The 16,980-nt window shown below is 39.1% G+C and overlaps 1 protein-coding gene across 1 annotated transcript in view; it reads right to left on the bottom strand.

Moving 5' to 3' along the window:
• The window catches only part of Lgr5 (leucine rich repeat containing G protein-coupled receptor 5), an 89,666-nt gene that overhangs the window by 6,961 nt on the left and 65,725 nt on the right, over nt 1–16,980 (bottom strand). The window contains exons 7-15 of the mRNA XM_035451361.1: nt 14,766–14,834; nt 13,595–13,666; nt 10,071–10,142; nt 9,842–9,910; nt 9,630–9,701; nt 5,287–5,352; nt 3,792–3,863; nt 1,657–1,728; nt 713–838 (exon numbers count right to left, since the gene is read on the bottom strand). Of these exons, the coding sequence (XP_035307252.1) occupies nt 713–838; nt 1,657–1,728; nt 3,792–3,863; nt 5,287–5,352; nt 9,630–9,701; nt 9,842–9,910; nt 10,071–10,142; nt 13,595–13,666; nt 14,766–14,834 (690 nt within the window). The remainder of the gene's footprint in view (nt 1–712; nt 839–1,656; nt 1,729–3,791; nt 3,864–5,286; nt 5,353–9,629; nt 9,702–9,841; nt 9,911–10,070; nt 10,143–13,594; nt 13,667–14,765; nt 14,835–16,980) is intronic.

Raw genomic sequence — 16,980 nt, 5'->3', positions numbered from 1 at the left:
AACAAAATGAATTTTAAAAAAATGAATGGTAGGAAAATTATGGCAACATTATATTAAGTCACTAAAGTATGCCATAAATGTCTATGCAGATGTAGGATTCTAATAACTTAGATGACATGAAACATAGCCCAGAAACAAACAACATAAAAATGTTTTAAGGCAGCATTTTGAAATAAACTTTTTTCTGTACGATCTTTTGGGGCTCTATTGCTTTCTTGGTATTAAAGACATGCAGACAGCACTCCGGTTTAAGGCATATATATGTACACACAGAATCTTTAAAACACTCCTTCCTTGCTAATATACATAGCAGGTTTTAAGGAGCATTGATCCCTCAAACAGGCATTAATTTAGTACATTTTATTAAAACACATGCACAATAGATGAATCAAATATTGTAAACAGGAGTGCAGTGATGTTACAACGTTATTTAATTACATGGCCCAACAAAATCCCATGGATCAATGCTTTTTAAACTCTTTCCATGAACTCTGTGATTCCAGGAGGCATCTTTGAGAGGGAAAGGAAATGTGGTCAGGAAGAGAGTCTCCCACGTCAGCTTGTCCTAACAGTGTTTCAGGGGTGGGGGACTCAGGGCATGAAATGCAATTCAAAAGGGTCTCATGACCTTGTAAATTTAGAAACTACTATAACATGTCTATTATTTCGCATGACCACAAATGTATCTTATTAGTTTCAATGACAAACTCACTTGAGCTCTGGGAAGTTTGAAGATGGTATCAGGCTCTGCAAGGCACGATTTCCTGTTAATTTTAAGTGAGTTAAACCATGTAACCCAGTTACGGGGAAAGAGGACAGGAGGTTGGATGAGAGGTCCCTGCAAAACATCAAACAATTGGCTTTTAGTAGTCTACATTAGCATAAAATGTTTATGTTTACAAAAGCAGACTGAAGATGCTTAAACTGCTCAATAAAAACTTCTAAGCAGAGTTCTTACTCTTAATGGTAAAACTAACCATTTGGGTTTCAGTTTCTGATAGTTTTTCTATTTACAGTCAGAACTGGAGGAGGACACATTTTTAATGCATTAAATAATTCTAAATTTGGCTGGGCAGTGGTGGTGCACTCAGGAGGCAGAGGCAGGTGGATCTCTGTGAGTTTGAGGCCAGCCTGGTCTACAGAGCAAGTTCTAGGACAGCCAGGGCTACACAGAGAAAACCTGTCTCTATAAACAAAACAAAACATTTGTTCTATATTTGGCCTCATTTTGCCAAGTGGGAGCAGCTAAAATCAAGGGAAAATATACATTTATTTGAAAAGTGATAGGAATGACCAGTGAAAAGTTTATGGGCTTCCTTCCTTCCTTCTCCCCTCTTCTGTCAGAGAGGGGAGAAGAGGGAGCAAATAAATGAATTGCCAACTTATTCCATTCTGACTGATTTCTCAGCAATAATAGAGAATTGCCTTTGAATAAGCAGTCCCAGCTGTCACTCAGATCTTCCATCATCCACATAAGGGCTCATATGGCCCCGGAGAAGCTGGGCTATCTTCCCTGGCCAGGGCATAGCTCTAGGCAGGGAGAACACAGAACATTGGCTGTGCATTGGGAGTGACTTCAAAAAAACTAACATTTTCACTGATAGATGGTCACTAATTATTGAAAGACATCTCATAAACAAGAAATTAAATACTCACAGCTTTATTAGCGATGGCAATGTAGAAAATGCATCGGGGTGAATAATGGCAATTTTATTCCAAGCTAAGTTCCTGTTTTTTTTTTTTAAAGCAAACAAGAAGATTATGTTAAAAAGAACACATGACATTTTATCGTATTCAGTCTCTACCCAAATTTAATTTCCATTCAAATAAGGAATAGCCTGCTCATCAAATTCTCCTTCAGATAAAGATATAGTGGCATAAAATGATGATAGACAGAACTTTAAATCAATCCTGTTTGAAGTAACCAGGTAGATGTTTTAGTTTTTATTCTCACTAACAAGGTTGACTTTATCATGAATGCAAAATTTTATTATTGTTTTTCTAAAATGAATGTAGATAGAGGACTAGGAAGAGGCAAACTTAAGAGTTTAGACACATGGCAAAACTCAATGTCGTCTATAAATATCAGGCCCTGAAATAAACAGAAGTGTTTCAAGAAAATTCTCATTAACAAATGTAGACAAGTAAACACCTGACTGGGATCTAAGTAAAAGAGGAGAAAACATGTTCCCTTCAAAGCAAGGAAAAATACTTTATAGAGAAATAAAGTATACTGTCATACATACACAAAAAAGTGAAGATAACTTAGGAGGAATAAAATCGCTAGCAAAGACCTCTCAAGATAATTCATCAGAGACAAGAACTGATGGATTATCAGAGACAAGTTCATTTTTTAAAAATGAACTATGAATTTAAGACTACCTCCCACTACCTCTCTCCCTTTCTCCTTCCTTGGTGCTGGGGATGAAAGCAAGAGCTTTACAAATTCTAGATAGGGCTCTTCTACTGAGATTTTACTTTTTCAATGTCTAAGACATTAAGATAAGTAAGAAGAGGGCATTTGGGAAAATTGGAAGTGCTCAGAATCAATGTTTCTCAGGTTCAGATAAGTATATGACACTGGGCCCCTGAGTTACTTCAAGTGAAATGAATTCATTGAATAGTTATGTTCTCATTTGAAAGGTCTTTTTACAGGCATCTTCTTCCTTCCAGCCAGAGGACTATCTCTGGTACCTTTCCACGAATGCCATCCACCATGTTCTTTGAGATGGGGTCTCTCATTGGGCTAGGCTGGTTGGCCAGTGAGCTCTACCCGTCCCTGTCTTCCACGCTGGGATAACTAACTGTGTGCCTGCATGCATGCAACTGTGGGTCTAGGAATTGAACTTTGGTCCTCCTGCTTGCATGGCAAACACTTTATGGACTGAAATACTTACTTATAATGTTTTAAATAATAAAACAAAATTAAATATTTGCATTTTGATTGACAGAGAAACAAGCATTTTCTAGGACAGTTGGATCGAAACCAGAGTAGGTTTGCTAAAACAGATTCCTAGGCTCTACTCTCCAGAGAGATGAAGCCTCAACATTAAAATATCTCACTATCAAACCCATGTGATCTTTAAAACACACACACACTTGGGAGGGGGGAGAGGGAGAAGGGATTGACATTATAATTTTGTAAAAATTAAATAAAAAATATCAAACACACACACACACACACACACACACACACACACACACACCCCACCCCAAACTCCAAAGCAAAACACCCCCAACCCCAAAACAGGCAGAGGGATTGTGTATGTTCATTCCGTGTGTGTGTGTGTGTGTGTGTGTGTGTGTGTGTGTGTGTGTGTGTGTGTGTAAATTCGCAGGCTGTAGACAGGAATTACACAGGCTTTGGAGCAGGTTATCCTCTGTTCTTCTGTATCAAGAATGCATTTTAGAGGATTGGCTTAAAGCATAATCACAAGTTTACTACTCCTATTTTTAATCTTTTAAAACTTATATTTCAAGAGGGTCTTACTGCCTAACTCTAGCTAGTCTGGACCCCGAGGTGCTGACCAGACTAGTCTCAAACTCACAGAGATCTACTTGCCTCTGTCTTACATGTACTTGAATTAAAGATGTACACACTATGCCTTGGGTAGAAATTTACTACTTCTAAATTTTTTCCTGGAAATGATGAGAAGCAAAATATTTGTATTTTTTAAAGAGAAAACAAACACACAGTGGTACAACAGTAAGAGCACACCATGAAATAAAACTTATGGAGGTCCAACAGAGAGAAGTATTCAGCACTGTGGGGTGCTGGAGGTAGTACTCACAGAGATCGGAGATTAAACAACTGCTGGAAAGTGCCAGCTTTAATTTCATAGATTTCATTATGCCGCAGGTCACTGAAAAGAAAGAGGTCCAAAGACTGATGTCATCGTTAATGTTTCCAAGAGATTTCAGAGAACTTTTACACTAGGGTTGTATGTCCTTAACCAAAGCAGCAGAGGGAGTATGACTATCTCGTAGGAAGTGAGACTGTCTCTCAATCAGGTTATCAATTATTTTTGTTTAATAAATAACACTGTAATTTTTACATTCAAATAAGTATTGATTCTTAATCAAGGAAGCTGGTTCCCTCAAGAAAGAATAAAACAATCTCCACATACGCTGTCATTGTTCAGTGGGAAGAATGATACCTTAGCATGCATGAAGGTCTGGGTTCTGTTTCTAGTACTGCATAAACCAAAGCCCTCCTCAGCTATGAGGCCAGCTTGGGATACATGTGACCTTTTCTCAAAAGACAAAACAACAGGGGTCCTTGAGAAATTTCATCTGTAAAAGTGCTTGCCACACAAGCCTGTCAACTTGACTTTGATTCCCCCAAACCCCTGGGTTACAAGTAAAGGTGGAAGGAGAGAACTCTCTTCCCAGAGTTGGCTTTTGATCTCTACATGTGTGGTCTTGTACTTGCACACCTGCCCTCTCTCCCCCTGCCCCCCCCCCACACATCCTAAAGCAAACCAAACAAAACCCAAAACCAACGATACAAAGAAACATTTGAGGACCTTTTTCTTTCACTGTTCCCTGAGCCCTTATTGTATTCATTGAAGGTCTTCACAAGTGTTATATCTATTTTAAATTATGCATCTGTGTGTGGGTATATGCATGTGAGTGCTGCTGACCCCTCCAGCTGGCAGTGAGAATGAATGGAAGTGTGACTAGAAAGCAATGTGGCTATTGCTTTGTGGAGGAAGTAGTTTGAAAAGAGGAACTCTAAATGCATAAGAGGTGGCCACAGTACCTCAAGTGACAAATGGGACTATCATGAAATAAACCCAAGCCCTGCCATATTCAAAAGTAGCTCCACCCATTGGAAGTGGGAGTTTTGTTGTATTTGAAAAAGAAAAGAACTTAGCCTGCATGGCACACACCTGTAACCCAGCACTTGGGAGGCAGAGATAGGAAGCAAAGGAGATCAAGGTCAGCCTGAGCTACATGAGACCTTGTCTGCATGAAAAAGGCAAAGTTCTCAAACTCAGACTCACCCAGTTTCCTATTACCCAGTTCCCTATTACACTGAGCTGGGAAAAACAAAGGAGAAGAGCAGATGTCTACCGACTACTTTGTTGATATTACATGGATGAGAAAGACACCATTTCCCAACGTTCTAGGCACTCTCCACTGTCACACCTTGTGCATGGAAGGACAAATGCTAATGTATTGCCAGCAAGCCACAGGGTAAAGTAACCCATGGCCCCAAAAAACTTGAGTTTGGGCTTTTGACTTTTTTTTTGCTGAGTGACTTAGAGACTTTCAAGGACATACATTTTCTGAAGTTTCTGGCAGCCCGACAAGCTGGGTAAGTCTTCCAGCAGGTTGTAAGACAAATCTCTGAAAAGCAAAAGGTGAGAAAGAGAAAAACCAGTTACGCATTAGTCTTAAGAAAACACATCTTCCTCTCTTTTTCCCTCAAGAGGATATGCCCCCCCCCACCAAGGCAAACTGTGACAGTTCCATGGCCCTGCCTGACATGCAGCAGGTAGACACAGGCATTATTGGATTAGGCAATAGGTTCAAATATTTACTGAAATGTAACTGGTATACTTCTTTAATTGATTTAAATAATTTACCTAATGAATTTATTTATTTTGTTAGTAACGATCTACAGTGTTCCAGCTCTTATCTTACTGAAATGAGTACAGATTAAATTAAATGCCTATGCTCCCATCTCTGGAAGCTGCTATTTCTCTACAGCTAACACAAGTCATTGCTGGTTCTTCCCTAATCAACTTAGAAACCAAACCAAACCATTCAAAACATAGCACTAACTTTGAAATCAATCACCATGAGGGGGGAGATCTAAGAGAGGCTTCAGCCAAAGCTCAACAAATTACAGAATAACAGAAACATCTGGACATATTTATACTATAATATAACTAATCTAAAACAAGCCATGGTAATTTGCAGAAAGTTAAAAAAAATAAGGAAAACTAGTAGATAGGGTAGCATAGAGGAAAAAAAATTCTTGTCTCAAGTTTTAAAAGTTATCAACTAATCAACTAAGCATTTTCATGCTTGATTCTAGTTCTCAAAACCACCAAAAAAACTGAAAAAAGAAACAGTAGTATTTTCTAAAAGGCTTTTCAATTATCTACCCTTATAATTGATCAATTTATCCTACATTTGTTGAATGGATGGGTTTTATATAGGAAGAGTTTAACTGTTGCATATAAATAATTCAAATGAAGTTCTCTGTGAGTACAATTACTGGAGGTTTGAAAGGTCACCCCCTTTCCCCTAAACAAACAAACAAACAAATAAACTCACTAAAGTGAACAAATGAAAAACCTGTACATCTGTGCAAAATATACCTGTTTAACAATGTGCCATGTAGCTTTGAATAGTGACTATATGAAAATGGATGCATACATTATCAAAGATGATAATGATTTGATTCACTCATTTCTTCAGGCTGCTCAGGGAGCTTGTCATTTCTTATGTTTATATTGTGTAGCCCATGCAGGTGTGAACTAGGGAATCTTTCCCCTTCAGCCCCCCCAAATAATTGGATTATAGGCTGAACCATCAGTGCCCCCTTTTCATTCTCACCTATACCTTAGTAGGGAATGTATAAAACCTCTACACAAGGACACAGTATTGTATTTCATCCACTTTTTACTTAATGATTTCAGGGTTGACGTGGACCAAGCATTTCTTGTATAGTGGCACCGTGTTTATAGCTTTACTTAATTTAATCCTGTGATTACCTTATGATGGTGACACTGTGGGTGTCCTTATACAGAAAGGAATGACTCACATAAGATTATCAGCTAGTAAGTGGAGAATACACATTTAGCCTAAATAACAGACTAGGTGATTTCTATGAAGATAAAACAAGGTGGGGGTCAATAAACACAGTGAAATCTCATATGTTAATAAAAAAAGAAAATGCAGGATGGTAGGCTCTCACACCAATGCTTCCAAAAGACTCTATAGTAGAGATCAAGGTCCTGGGTTTTAGCATCAAAATTAGTAAGTTTTTCTTGGTTAATATGGTGGCCAGAACACTGATCAGTTTTCTCTTTCTCTCTCTCTCTCTCTCTCTCTCTCTCTCTCTCTCTCTCTCTCTCTCTCTCTCTCCTTTTTGGTTTTCTTCTTAGAAAATAACTGCCTTATCTATTTTTCAGGAATATCATGAAGAATAAATGAATATTGTGGGTGGAATATTGAAAACTGCAAGATACTATCATTAATGTATTTGTGCATGAACACACAATTCAAGCCCCAGCAAGAAGGAATAGTATCTTTCCCACTTGTTTACTTTCTTAAGACAGTCTTAGTCCACAGCCTAGATGGCTCTGGAGTTTCTCTGTAGCCCAAACTGGCTTCCAACTTGTGGTCTTTTAATGCCTTTCCTTAATGCTGACACTACAGGCATGTGCTACTATGGCTGGCTTAAAAATAATACCTTGGGGCTGGACAGATGGCTCAGTGAAGCAGTTGTGACACAAAGGCAAGGCAGGAGAGTCTCCTGGGGTTTGCTAGCCACTAATTCTTGTTTAGTGAGGAGACCTTGTCTCAAAAAACTAAGATGGAGGGCTTGGCAAGACATCTCAGTGGGGAAAGGCAGTTGCCCCTGAATGCACATTAGAGAGAACTGGCTGTCATAAATTGTCCTTTAATCTTTTCTTTATGTATACATACTCGGTGGCACACACGTGTGCACACACATGCCTACACAAAAACACAAAAACACAAATACCAAAAATAAAAAAAAATATAAGATGGGGAGTGATTGAGGGAAACACCTGGTGTTGACCCCTGGCATCTATATGAATGTGCACATGCAAACACCACATGCCCCAAAGAAGCAATATTTTGCCGAAAAAGTAATGACATAAAAAAGTATGGAAGAATTAACACTGACCAAGCACCTACCACTGTCATAAACTCTAAGAGTTTAATATGTAGTCATTTAATCCTTAGGATTACCATCTGAAGGAAGTGGCTCTTTCGTTTTTATTGTCTTAGAAACTGAACCACAGAAGGGAAAAGAACTTGGTGAAGATAAGGGGCTACTTTCTAGGGATCTTGGAGTTGAACCAAGAAACCATGCTCTGGAGCCCTTGCTTCTAACTAGTTTTCCAAGTGGTCTTCATTCATCTCCATGGTTCTGGATGGACCTGGCTGTTTACTGTTAGTTTCCTATGCAGCATAGAAGAGACAGACATGATTTAAACCCCGACTCCCTATGAATCAACTACAGTATGTGAAATTCCTCTGATGGTATTGATCCACGTTAGCCATGGATCAGAGACAATAGATGGTTTTGTGTACCCTCTACTAGTTTCATTAAGAAATGGGAATAGAGGACTGGAGAGATGAATCAGTGGTTAAGAGTCCCTGCTGCGAGCTGGGCAGTGGTGGCACATGCCTTTAATCCCAGCACTCGGGAGGCAGATGCAGGTGGATCTTTTTGTGAGTTCGAGGCCAGCTTGGTCTACAAAACCACACAGAGAAACACTCTCAAACAACAACAAGAGTACCTGCTACTCTTGGTGAGGACCAACACCTGAGGCTCTCATCTGACCCCAATACATGTCTGGGACATTAGCACGTGAGCATGCACATACAAGATAAAAGTAAACAAAAATTGTGTTGCTTTCTTGCAGTGAGACTTTGATAGATATATCCCAGTTGCTCAATTCCTTTGTCTGTAGCGACACCCCATAGGGAAATGTGGGCTGTAAGGACAAGGCTTGCTTTATATGACTTTAGATATATGTCAATGACAAAGCCTCTAGTGTGCTGCTACTGTACGCCATATCACTGAGCATCTGCAGTGAGAGGATAGCGTGGGGAGGATGAAAAAGGGCAGAATCATGCAGCAGACAGGCCCTCCTAAATAACATCCACATTGTACTGGTTTTGCTATTAAGAGGAGCCTATGTTGAAGTGACAGGCGGCTGAGTGTGATAGGTGTCTACTCCACAAGAGAAGAGCATTTTGTAAGAGAGTGAGGGGCCTTTTAATAATAGTCCCAACAATGCTCCAGAGAACTAGAGGGCTGAGTGAAGTTTACAGGAAAAGAAAAGTAGAATGTCAAAACGAGGCTGTTCAAACCCCTATAAACTACTTTTTAGGAAACATGGGAAAGGCAGAGGCCAAATGAGATTTGAGTCAATAGAAATAAGATTCAAGCTGATTGACTACCAGATGGAACATTAGAACACACTATGCATAACTGCACCAAAGAATGTTTAGTCTCCCTACTGAGGTCAATGCCTGTTTGACGATTTTATTTTTGACATTAATACTGGGCTGTTGATCCACTATGCTGTTTTGTTGTATCCTGAAAAACCTTTAGAAGAGGAAATGTAGTTCTTTGGCTCGTTCAAATTCATTTTCTAAAGGGAAATGCATGCATGCCAACTGCAACTCTAACAGGCAGCTGTTTGCATTGGAAAACAAAGATATGCTATCATGGCTACCAGGGTTATGGCTGAGAGCCTGGCCCAAAGGAGGCAAAGGAGAAACCATGACCTTCTGGAGACCTGCAAGGGAAGAACTTTCTCCCATTTCCAATGACTATTGAGATACTGTCTGCCATTTTCCCCCTAAATGGAAGTTGCCTGTTTATACAACATTATTGCCTTACTGATACGCACAGTACTTGGAGATTAGGTAACTGATCACAGACGGCTTGGGGAAGAGATGAGATCTTTGCTCCAGTTAAAGTCCTGTTAAAACACAAGCCAGACATAATTCTTTCATTCCCGCATCATGCAGTGACATGTTTTGATTCACGGATGTTGAGGTTGATCAGTCCTAAAGTGAATGCATGTTCTGGGCGAAGCTAAGGGTCTACTCAAATACTCACAGACTCTCCAGGTTGCCAGTTCCAGTTAAGTCAGGAAACTCAGTAATTTGTGAGGCACCATTCAAAGTCCTAGGAGAAACATGTGAGTGTTATTTGGAGACAGTTCAAGAAAGGGGTCATTTTTACTAACATTTTTCTTTTAAAGTATCTCAAGCTGTAGCATCATTTGATCTTTGCAGCAATACTACAGGTTGGGTGGTGGCGACATTTAAGAGAAATAGACACTTACAGTGTTCTTAGTTCAGGTAAATGTTGAAAAGCAGATATTCCAACAAATTGGATGGGATTGTCATAGAAATGTCTGAAAAATCCAAATACCAATGTATTATAATAAAGCCGATGGCCAGAAGAATATATGTTTTAACAAATATACTAAGTGCATTTGTTGCTTTTACTGGTTACTTAACATACCTATCACTCAGTTTCAAGTGGACATCTGACATTTTAAGATTTTTGTTATATTTACTTGTTTGTTTGGTGTGCATGCTGTGGTGCTTTGTGGGGGTAGGAGGAGAACTCACTGAAGTGAGTTCTTGTGTGGGGGTGGGTAGGAGGAGAAGTTATGGATGTGTGTTCTCAACTCAAGTTGTTAGGCTAAACCCGCTGAACCTGCTCATTAGCTTGCTTTAGGAGATTTGGGGTAAGGAATCTTTATAAAATTTAAAGGAAAGAAAATTTTGGGGGTGGATGATGATTTAGTATAAAGTAGAATGACAATGTGTGAAGATGCCATGACAAAACCTATACTGTGTATGTCTGGTATGGATGGTTGTTACTAAGTAGAAAAGCACATGAACTAACTAACCGTTAGTTAAAGGCTTTGTCTACTTCAACCACTGAATACTCAGTAACAGAAATGTAACTCAAGTTGCAATTAAATCACTCAATCAATCTATCATCTGTCTGTCTGTCTGTCTATTATCTGTCATCTATCTGTCCATCTGTCTATATATCTAACATCTCTCATCTATCTACCCATTTACATTTAACTACCTATCTGTCTATCTATCTATCTATCTATCTATCTATCTATCTATCTATCTATCTTTCTATCTATCTATCATCTATCCATCCACCTCTATGTCTATGGAATGGTCTGTTGGTTGAATATGATTATCATAGTACCTACAAAGGACTCTTCACATTATTGAGAAGAAGTGATATACTCTGGGACTTACCTAATGCAAGAAATTCTTGTATTAGTCATGACTCTAAAATGTGAGACATTATTGAAACTTAAAGAACTTTTTGTATTATAGACTTTCTAATGTAATAAAAATATATTTGAACTGCTTTGTTAATGGAGGCCCACGCAGACTTCTTAGCTGAGGCATTGGGATAGTTCAATCAAATACAACAAATCCTTAGTCAGTGTCTATTATGCTGAAACTGTGAAATAGACATGCAGAGACTTAAAGTCTTGCCCATTAAAGAAGCTGCCATTGGAATTTATTCTAAATGCTGGAGGTTGAAGAGGAATGAAAAGATATTCCTGCCCTAAGGAGCTTAGAATCCAGCAGTGATAAAACAAGTAACAGCACATCACCTTCTATTTGACAAGGCAATTGATCTGCACAACACCTTGGATCTATGGTGTAGATACTATGTAGATAATATGTAGATACTGGAGATTGCCGAGGTTTTGTTTGGTGAGAAAAATTGAGGCTGGGATACCCAGATCCTCAGTTTAAGCTAAGATAATGAGGGCTTGTTAACAACTGGAAAAGCTAATGTAAGCACAACATCACACACAGCTGGTCACCCAGCACACCTAAGTGCTTTTGGATCCTACCACTTATCTATTCTTTCTCCTAAGGACCACATGATCATGAAAAGAACCGCAATGTGGATGGGGAAAATTCGGGTTGGACGTGATCAAGATATGTGCATGGATTTTTCAAGAATCACTGAAAGAAATAAAAAAGAGTAACAACAAAAATATAGGCATTATGGCTTAAGATGGAGCTTTCATCATGCACTTGTGCAAATACACATACACTGGGCAGGTATGAATATATGCGTTTGCATGTGAAAGGCACGAATATTGCAACTACAAATAAAAAGCTCTGGGGTTCTCTGGGGACAGCCTCTCATTTGTTTTGTGGAAGGGTAAAAAATTATGAAATACCATTTGAAATACATATGAAAGAATTCCAGTTGTCATAGTGCAGGGATATAATCTTTGTGTTTCACAAGCACAGCGTGGGTAGCCGGGTTATGGCATTGTTGCAGAGAGCTTTGGGGAAGTAGATTAGGAAGGCTGCCTGTGGAAGACTGTGAATGTCAGGTAAGGAATTTGTATTTAATCTGACCAGTCAACCCTGGATGTCTGCTTCATAGCAACATAGTGATGAGAAGGGGGCTGTTTCAAGTATCTGTGGTGACAGTGGAGAGACAGGGAGAGCAGCCTCATCTGCACTGGTAAACTCGAAGGAGTAATGGCTGACATTGGAGAAGTGGAGATAAAAAGAGGGCTTTGGACTGGAGATTGCAAAGGTAGAAATAAGGGCTGGGTCACCAGCTATCGGGCCTGGTGGTGATGAGAGATGGAAACTCGTGTGTGGAGAAAGCAGGAGGATGAGGAGAAAGTGGGCAGTACTGTGGAAAGTGGAGTGGCCTCCAAAGACTGCCAGGGCTGTCACTCAGGATGCATTAACATGCCAAAAGAGCGATTATGCTCCAGTCCTGGGGCTGCAAGGAAAGGGTCGCCAAGCCAATGCAATTCACTAACCTTTTAATATGTAAATGTCCTCTAATGAGGACTAATAGAATCCAAAGCCCTTAGTCTACCAAAATATTGCCAGGACATTTCAGAGGTGATGAATGGTTTTGTTTGTATGTGTATTAGCTGCCCCCCTCCGTTGTCAAGGCTAATTGGGGGCTCTAGCTCATTTGAGACAAATGCCACATGGTTTCAGAAAGTCCCTCAAAATCTCAAGTTAGCACAGGAGGAACCCCTCACAAGCAGCATCCTTAGGACCAGGTTCAACGGTTGCCTTTACTCACCTTCTCTATGATAAATCTGAAATCCCTCACTAAGGCCAATACAACTTCCTAAACCTACCTTGGTATCTTTTATCTTAAAAAAATCTAATAATTACACATTTTCATTTTCTTAATGCTGATGCAAATAAATGTTGTATCCGTATTAAGTGTGAAACAAAATTATTGATACTTTGTAGTTATAAATCTATTTTATTTTTATAATCTACAAGTCCTTATAGTTCCCATTCTAGAATAGATGCACCTTTCTAGAATTGCACCCTAGTTTTGTTTAAATGTGGCTCAAGGCTGGGGCTTGTTTACAGATAGATGGAGAACCTAAAATACTATTCCTTCCATTCAACTCTCACACCCAGCAACTTGCATCAGAGGTAAGTTGGGGGTTGAATTCCTAAACAACTAAGAGGCCTGCCATTGGATTCTCAGGTTTGTTCCTTGCAAAATATAGGTAACCAAAGATTAGCTGTGGAGTGTGACTTAACATCTGAAGATGGCAACTGTAAGGCAACAGACACCTCAGATCCTGAAAAATCAACCGTTAGTATCATTTCACTGTTTAGTTAAAACCTGATGAAATTTATCAATGAAACCCGATGAAATATATCACTTCTGTACAGATTTTTAGCAGACACTGAGACAAAACCAAGGCAAACTAATTAGCATTAATTACATTATGTTTAAATGTGCAATATATTTAAAACTGTTGTATGTCAGGAAGGCGAACTAAAAAGAGCACAATGGGGCACTTACATTGTGACAAGAGAAGGGTTGCCTACGAATGCTTTCTCTGGTATTGACCTGATGTTATTGCTGTGGAATCCTCTAGAAAGAGAAAAAAAATGATTATAGAAATTCACATGTGTGTCTGTGTGGGGAGTGGTGGCAGGGAGGATTACTTAATAGCTCTCTTTGCCCTACCGAGTAACTATAATTCGGTAGAGAATGGTTTTGTAACAGCTTGAGTGCGAGCTATCTTTAGAGAGTGGATTAAGATTACTCTGTTTGATGCCAGAGAAGGGAAAATTGACTTAAACTTCAGTGAAGTAGAGATTTAAGAAAAATGTTCAGTAATTCTGTAATAATCGATCAGTTACCGCTGTTGGGGCAGATATAGTCTGAGTGGCAGAGAGCAGAGTCAAGGGTCTTTGGGTTTTGTGTGATTATGGCTGTGTGCTATACACGGAGGTTAGGAACACCTTCCTTGGCCGATACACATGGGATTCTCTGAGGTGGAACCCCAAAGGCCTTTTCCTTATAAACAGCCTACTCTGTCTATGTGCTTTGTGGAAATAAGGTCCCAGACTTTTTTCCCCCCAAGAGCTAGAACAGTACCTTTTTAGGCTATTTGTCTTTTTAGATAAAAGGAAAAGCTAATTAAAATTTGTCATCTAAAACACAATACATGCAACGAATGATTGAAAGTTAGTTTATCTTTAGTGAAATTGTGCTTAGAAAAATTAAAAAAGGCTCACCCAGCATTTAAAATGTATGTAAGAAAATATATGTGATGGCATCTATTACTATACAAGGGACACACAATTTTAGTCATACAATTCTGTATGCAACTGAGAAATTTCTAGATTCATAGAAATGTTTAACAAATAACTAAATCCTATTATAGTTGTATTACAAATAAACAAAGAATGTAAATGGCACTAGAATACATATCACTTAGGAAAAATTAAAGTGTGTGTGTTATATAATATAAAATATGTTTTTATATACAAATATGGGAGGTCACTATACATTCAAAAATTATAATTTTTGGTTGTGGAAGTCAATTAAAACATACCTCAAATGGACTGAACTATTATTTATGTAAACTTAAAAAATTTCAGCCATTACACATGATAACTACACCAATTTTAAAATAAATTTAGAAAGAGTAAAAGTTCATTCATTAAACTTGTTTAATACTTACAGTTCTTTAAGGTTGGAGAGTGTCTTGATTGCAGTGGGGAATTCGTCAAGGTTATTATAATTTAAATCTCTAGAAATGAATACATGGTATTTTTAGTATTTCACTTAAAACTTCTATTTCCTCAATTTACAAGTTAAATATTCCAATGGGCCCATATCATAGATGGAAGTTCTTTTTCTTTCAGGAGATGGTTTATTGGCTTGCTGCCAGCTAATACTGTAAAAACAATTTATTGTATTTAGTGTGTGTGCATGTGCAAGCATGCACATGAGAATGTATGCAGGCATGTGTGTGTGTGTGTGTGTGTGTGTGTGTGTGTGTGTGTGTCTGTGTGTGTGTCTGTGTGTATGCACGAGCTTGTAGAAGCAAAAGAACAGGTTTTGGGAGCTAGTTTTCTCCTTTCACTGGTATGTTCCAGGGATGGACCTCAGGCAATCAGGTTGAGCAGCAAGTGTTTTAACCTCCTGAAGCATCTCTAAGGCCCTGACCACCAATAGTCCGCAAACATTTGCATTACAATAATTATGGCACCAGTGAACAGAAATTTCAGGCCAAGGATCAATGGCCACAGGTCATTTACAACAGGGAGGAAGGAACATGCAGCAGCTTTAACTTCCAAGCAGAGTTAATGCTTGCTTGGTCGGTTCTTCCTCCTTCCTGATGGCACTCTTCCTTGGGACCTGGTTCATGAAATTGTGGGCTGGTGTTTGCACTCTTCAGTCCCCGGACACATCCCCTTTCTTGTTCTCATTTAGGAAGTGGGGCATGAGAGCTGCCTCATTCCTGGTTCCTAGGGAGAGCCTGTGTCTCACCCAGGACAAGACATGTGTTTGGAAAGGTTTATTGTGACACACAGGACTTTGAGCAAGGACATGTAGACTAGAGTTTCCCCAGAGTCATACATGATTAACTCAAGTCTGGTGTTTGTCTTGGTCTGTGAGACAAAGCTTTGTATTATCCTTCATACACGGAGATGGAAGGGCCAGAGAATCTCAAACCATTAATTTCTCTATCTGTAATGACACAAATGGGTTTTCTTTTTTTTTCTTTTTCTTTTTCTTTTTCTTTCTTCCTTCCTTCCTTTTTTTTTTTTCTGGGTTTTTCGAGACAGGGTTTCTCAGTATTGTTTTGGAGGCTGTCCTGGAACTCGTTCTGTATACCAGGCTGGCCTTGATACAAATGGGTTTTCAATCCCATTACTCACACATGTTTTATAGGCTTACTCCTCTTTATACCTATATCTTCAGATGAAAAAGGAATTGCTGTCTGGTCCCCGGGAATGGCAGATTTCCCAAATGACACAGAAAACTCTTTTGGTAAGGCAATCAGATGTGGTTAGACCCTCCCCAGTAGAAAAGAATTGCTATTTAATTTTAAGAGAAAGATAATTTGACTGAGTTAGACATGAATCAAGATTCCTACTTGTCTGGCACAAGCCATCCTTAAGCTATTCTGCAGGCAGGAAACTCGTGTCTTTTGTGGACATAAATTTTCTTCCTGTTTGTAAATCTCTCCAGATGCTCTGTTTTGATTAAACGAGGACTGGACCCTTATAAATTACTTGGCTTTCCAGTCAGGGAAAGGAAGAGGTTGGGAATAACCAATTTACTGATCCTCTATAGCCCTCGGCAAAGCAGGGCCAGACAATAAGATTCACAGATTTTTGTCCTGAAATGTTTTACTTTGTGGTATGTATATATGTTTTTCTGTAAATCTGGTTCCTCACCCAGGACCAGGGACAGGAAAAGCATTCATGGAAGCACCTAGTAAAGCTGATTTTTTTTTTCTTTTTCTCCAATTGTTCTATTGAAAAGGATGAGAAAGTGTTACTTAATGGGAGGGATGTTCTAACTTTTTCCTAGTGACTGACAGAAACTGCTTTTCCATGTCATCAAGGTCCTGTCTGAATGAGTTCCTCTTTGACACCCGTGGAGAAGTGGAGTGACAAGTTGTTCTGGAAGGAGAGGCATGGGTGTTCATTTGTTATGGTCTCTCAGGAAGCAGGTTGATCCAGAACTGGTTAGAAACTCAATTGACCATGGGTAAATTGTCAGTCTGCATGAACAATGTTCCCTATGGTCATAGAAAATTGGTTTTGTCATCATCACAAAGCCTGTGTCATTTATTGTATTTCATCATTAAACGTGGGAAGTGGCTTGAGGCTATCCCTGAAACTACCTTCCTCTCCTACTACACTCAGAACTTTTGTTGTCTG

This window comes from Cricetulus griseus (assembly GCF_003668045.3).
Source record: "Cricetulus griseus strain 17A/GY chromosome 1 unlocalized genomic scaffold, alternate assembly CriGri-PICRH-1.0 chr1_0, whole genome shotgun sequence".
Lineage (NCBI taxonomy): Eukaryota > Metazoa > Chordata > Mammalia > Rodentia > Cricetidae > Cricetulus > Cricetulus griseus.
This window is presented reverse-complemented; position numbering and strand designations above follow the sequence as displayed.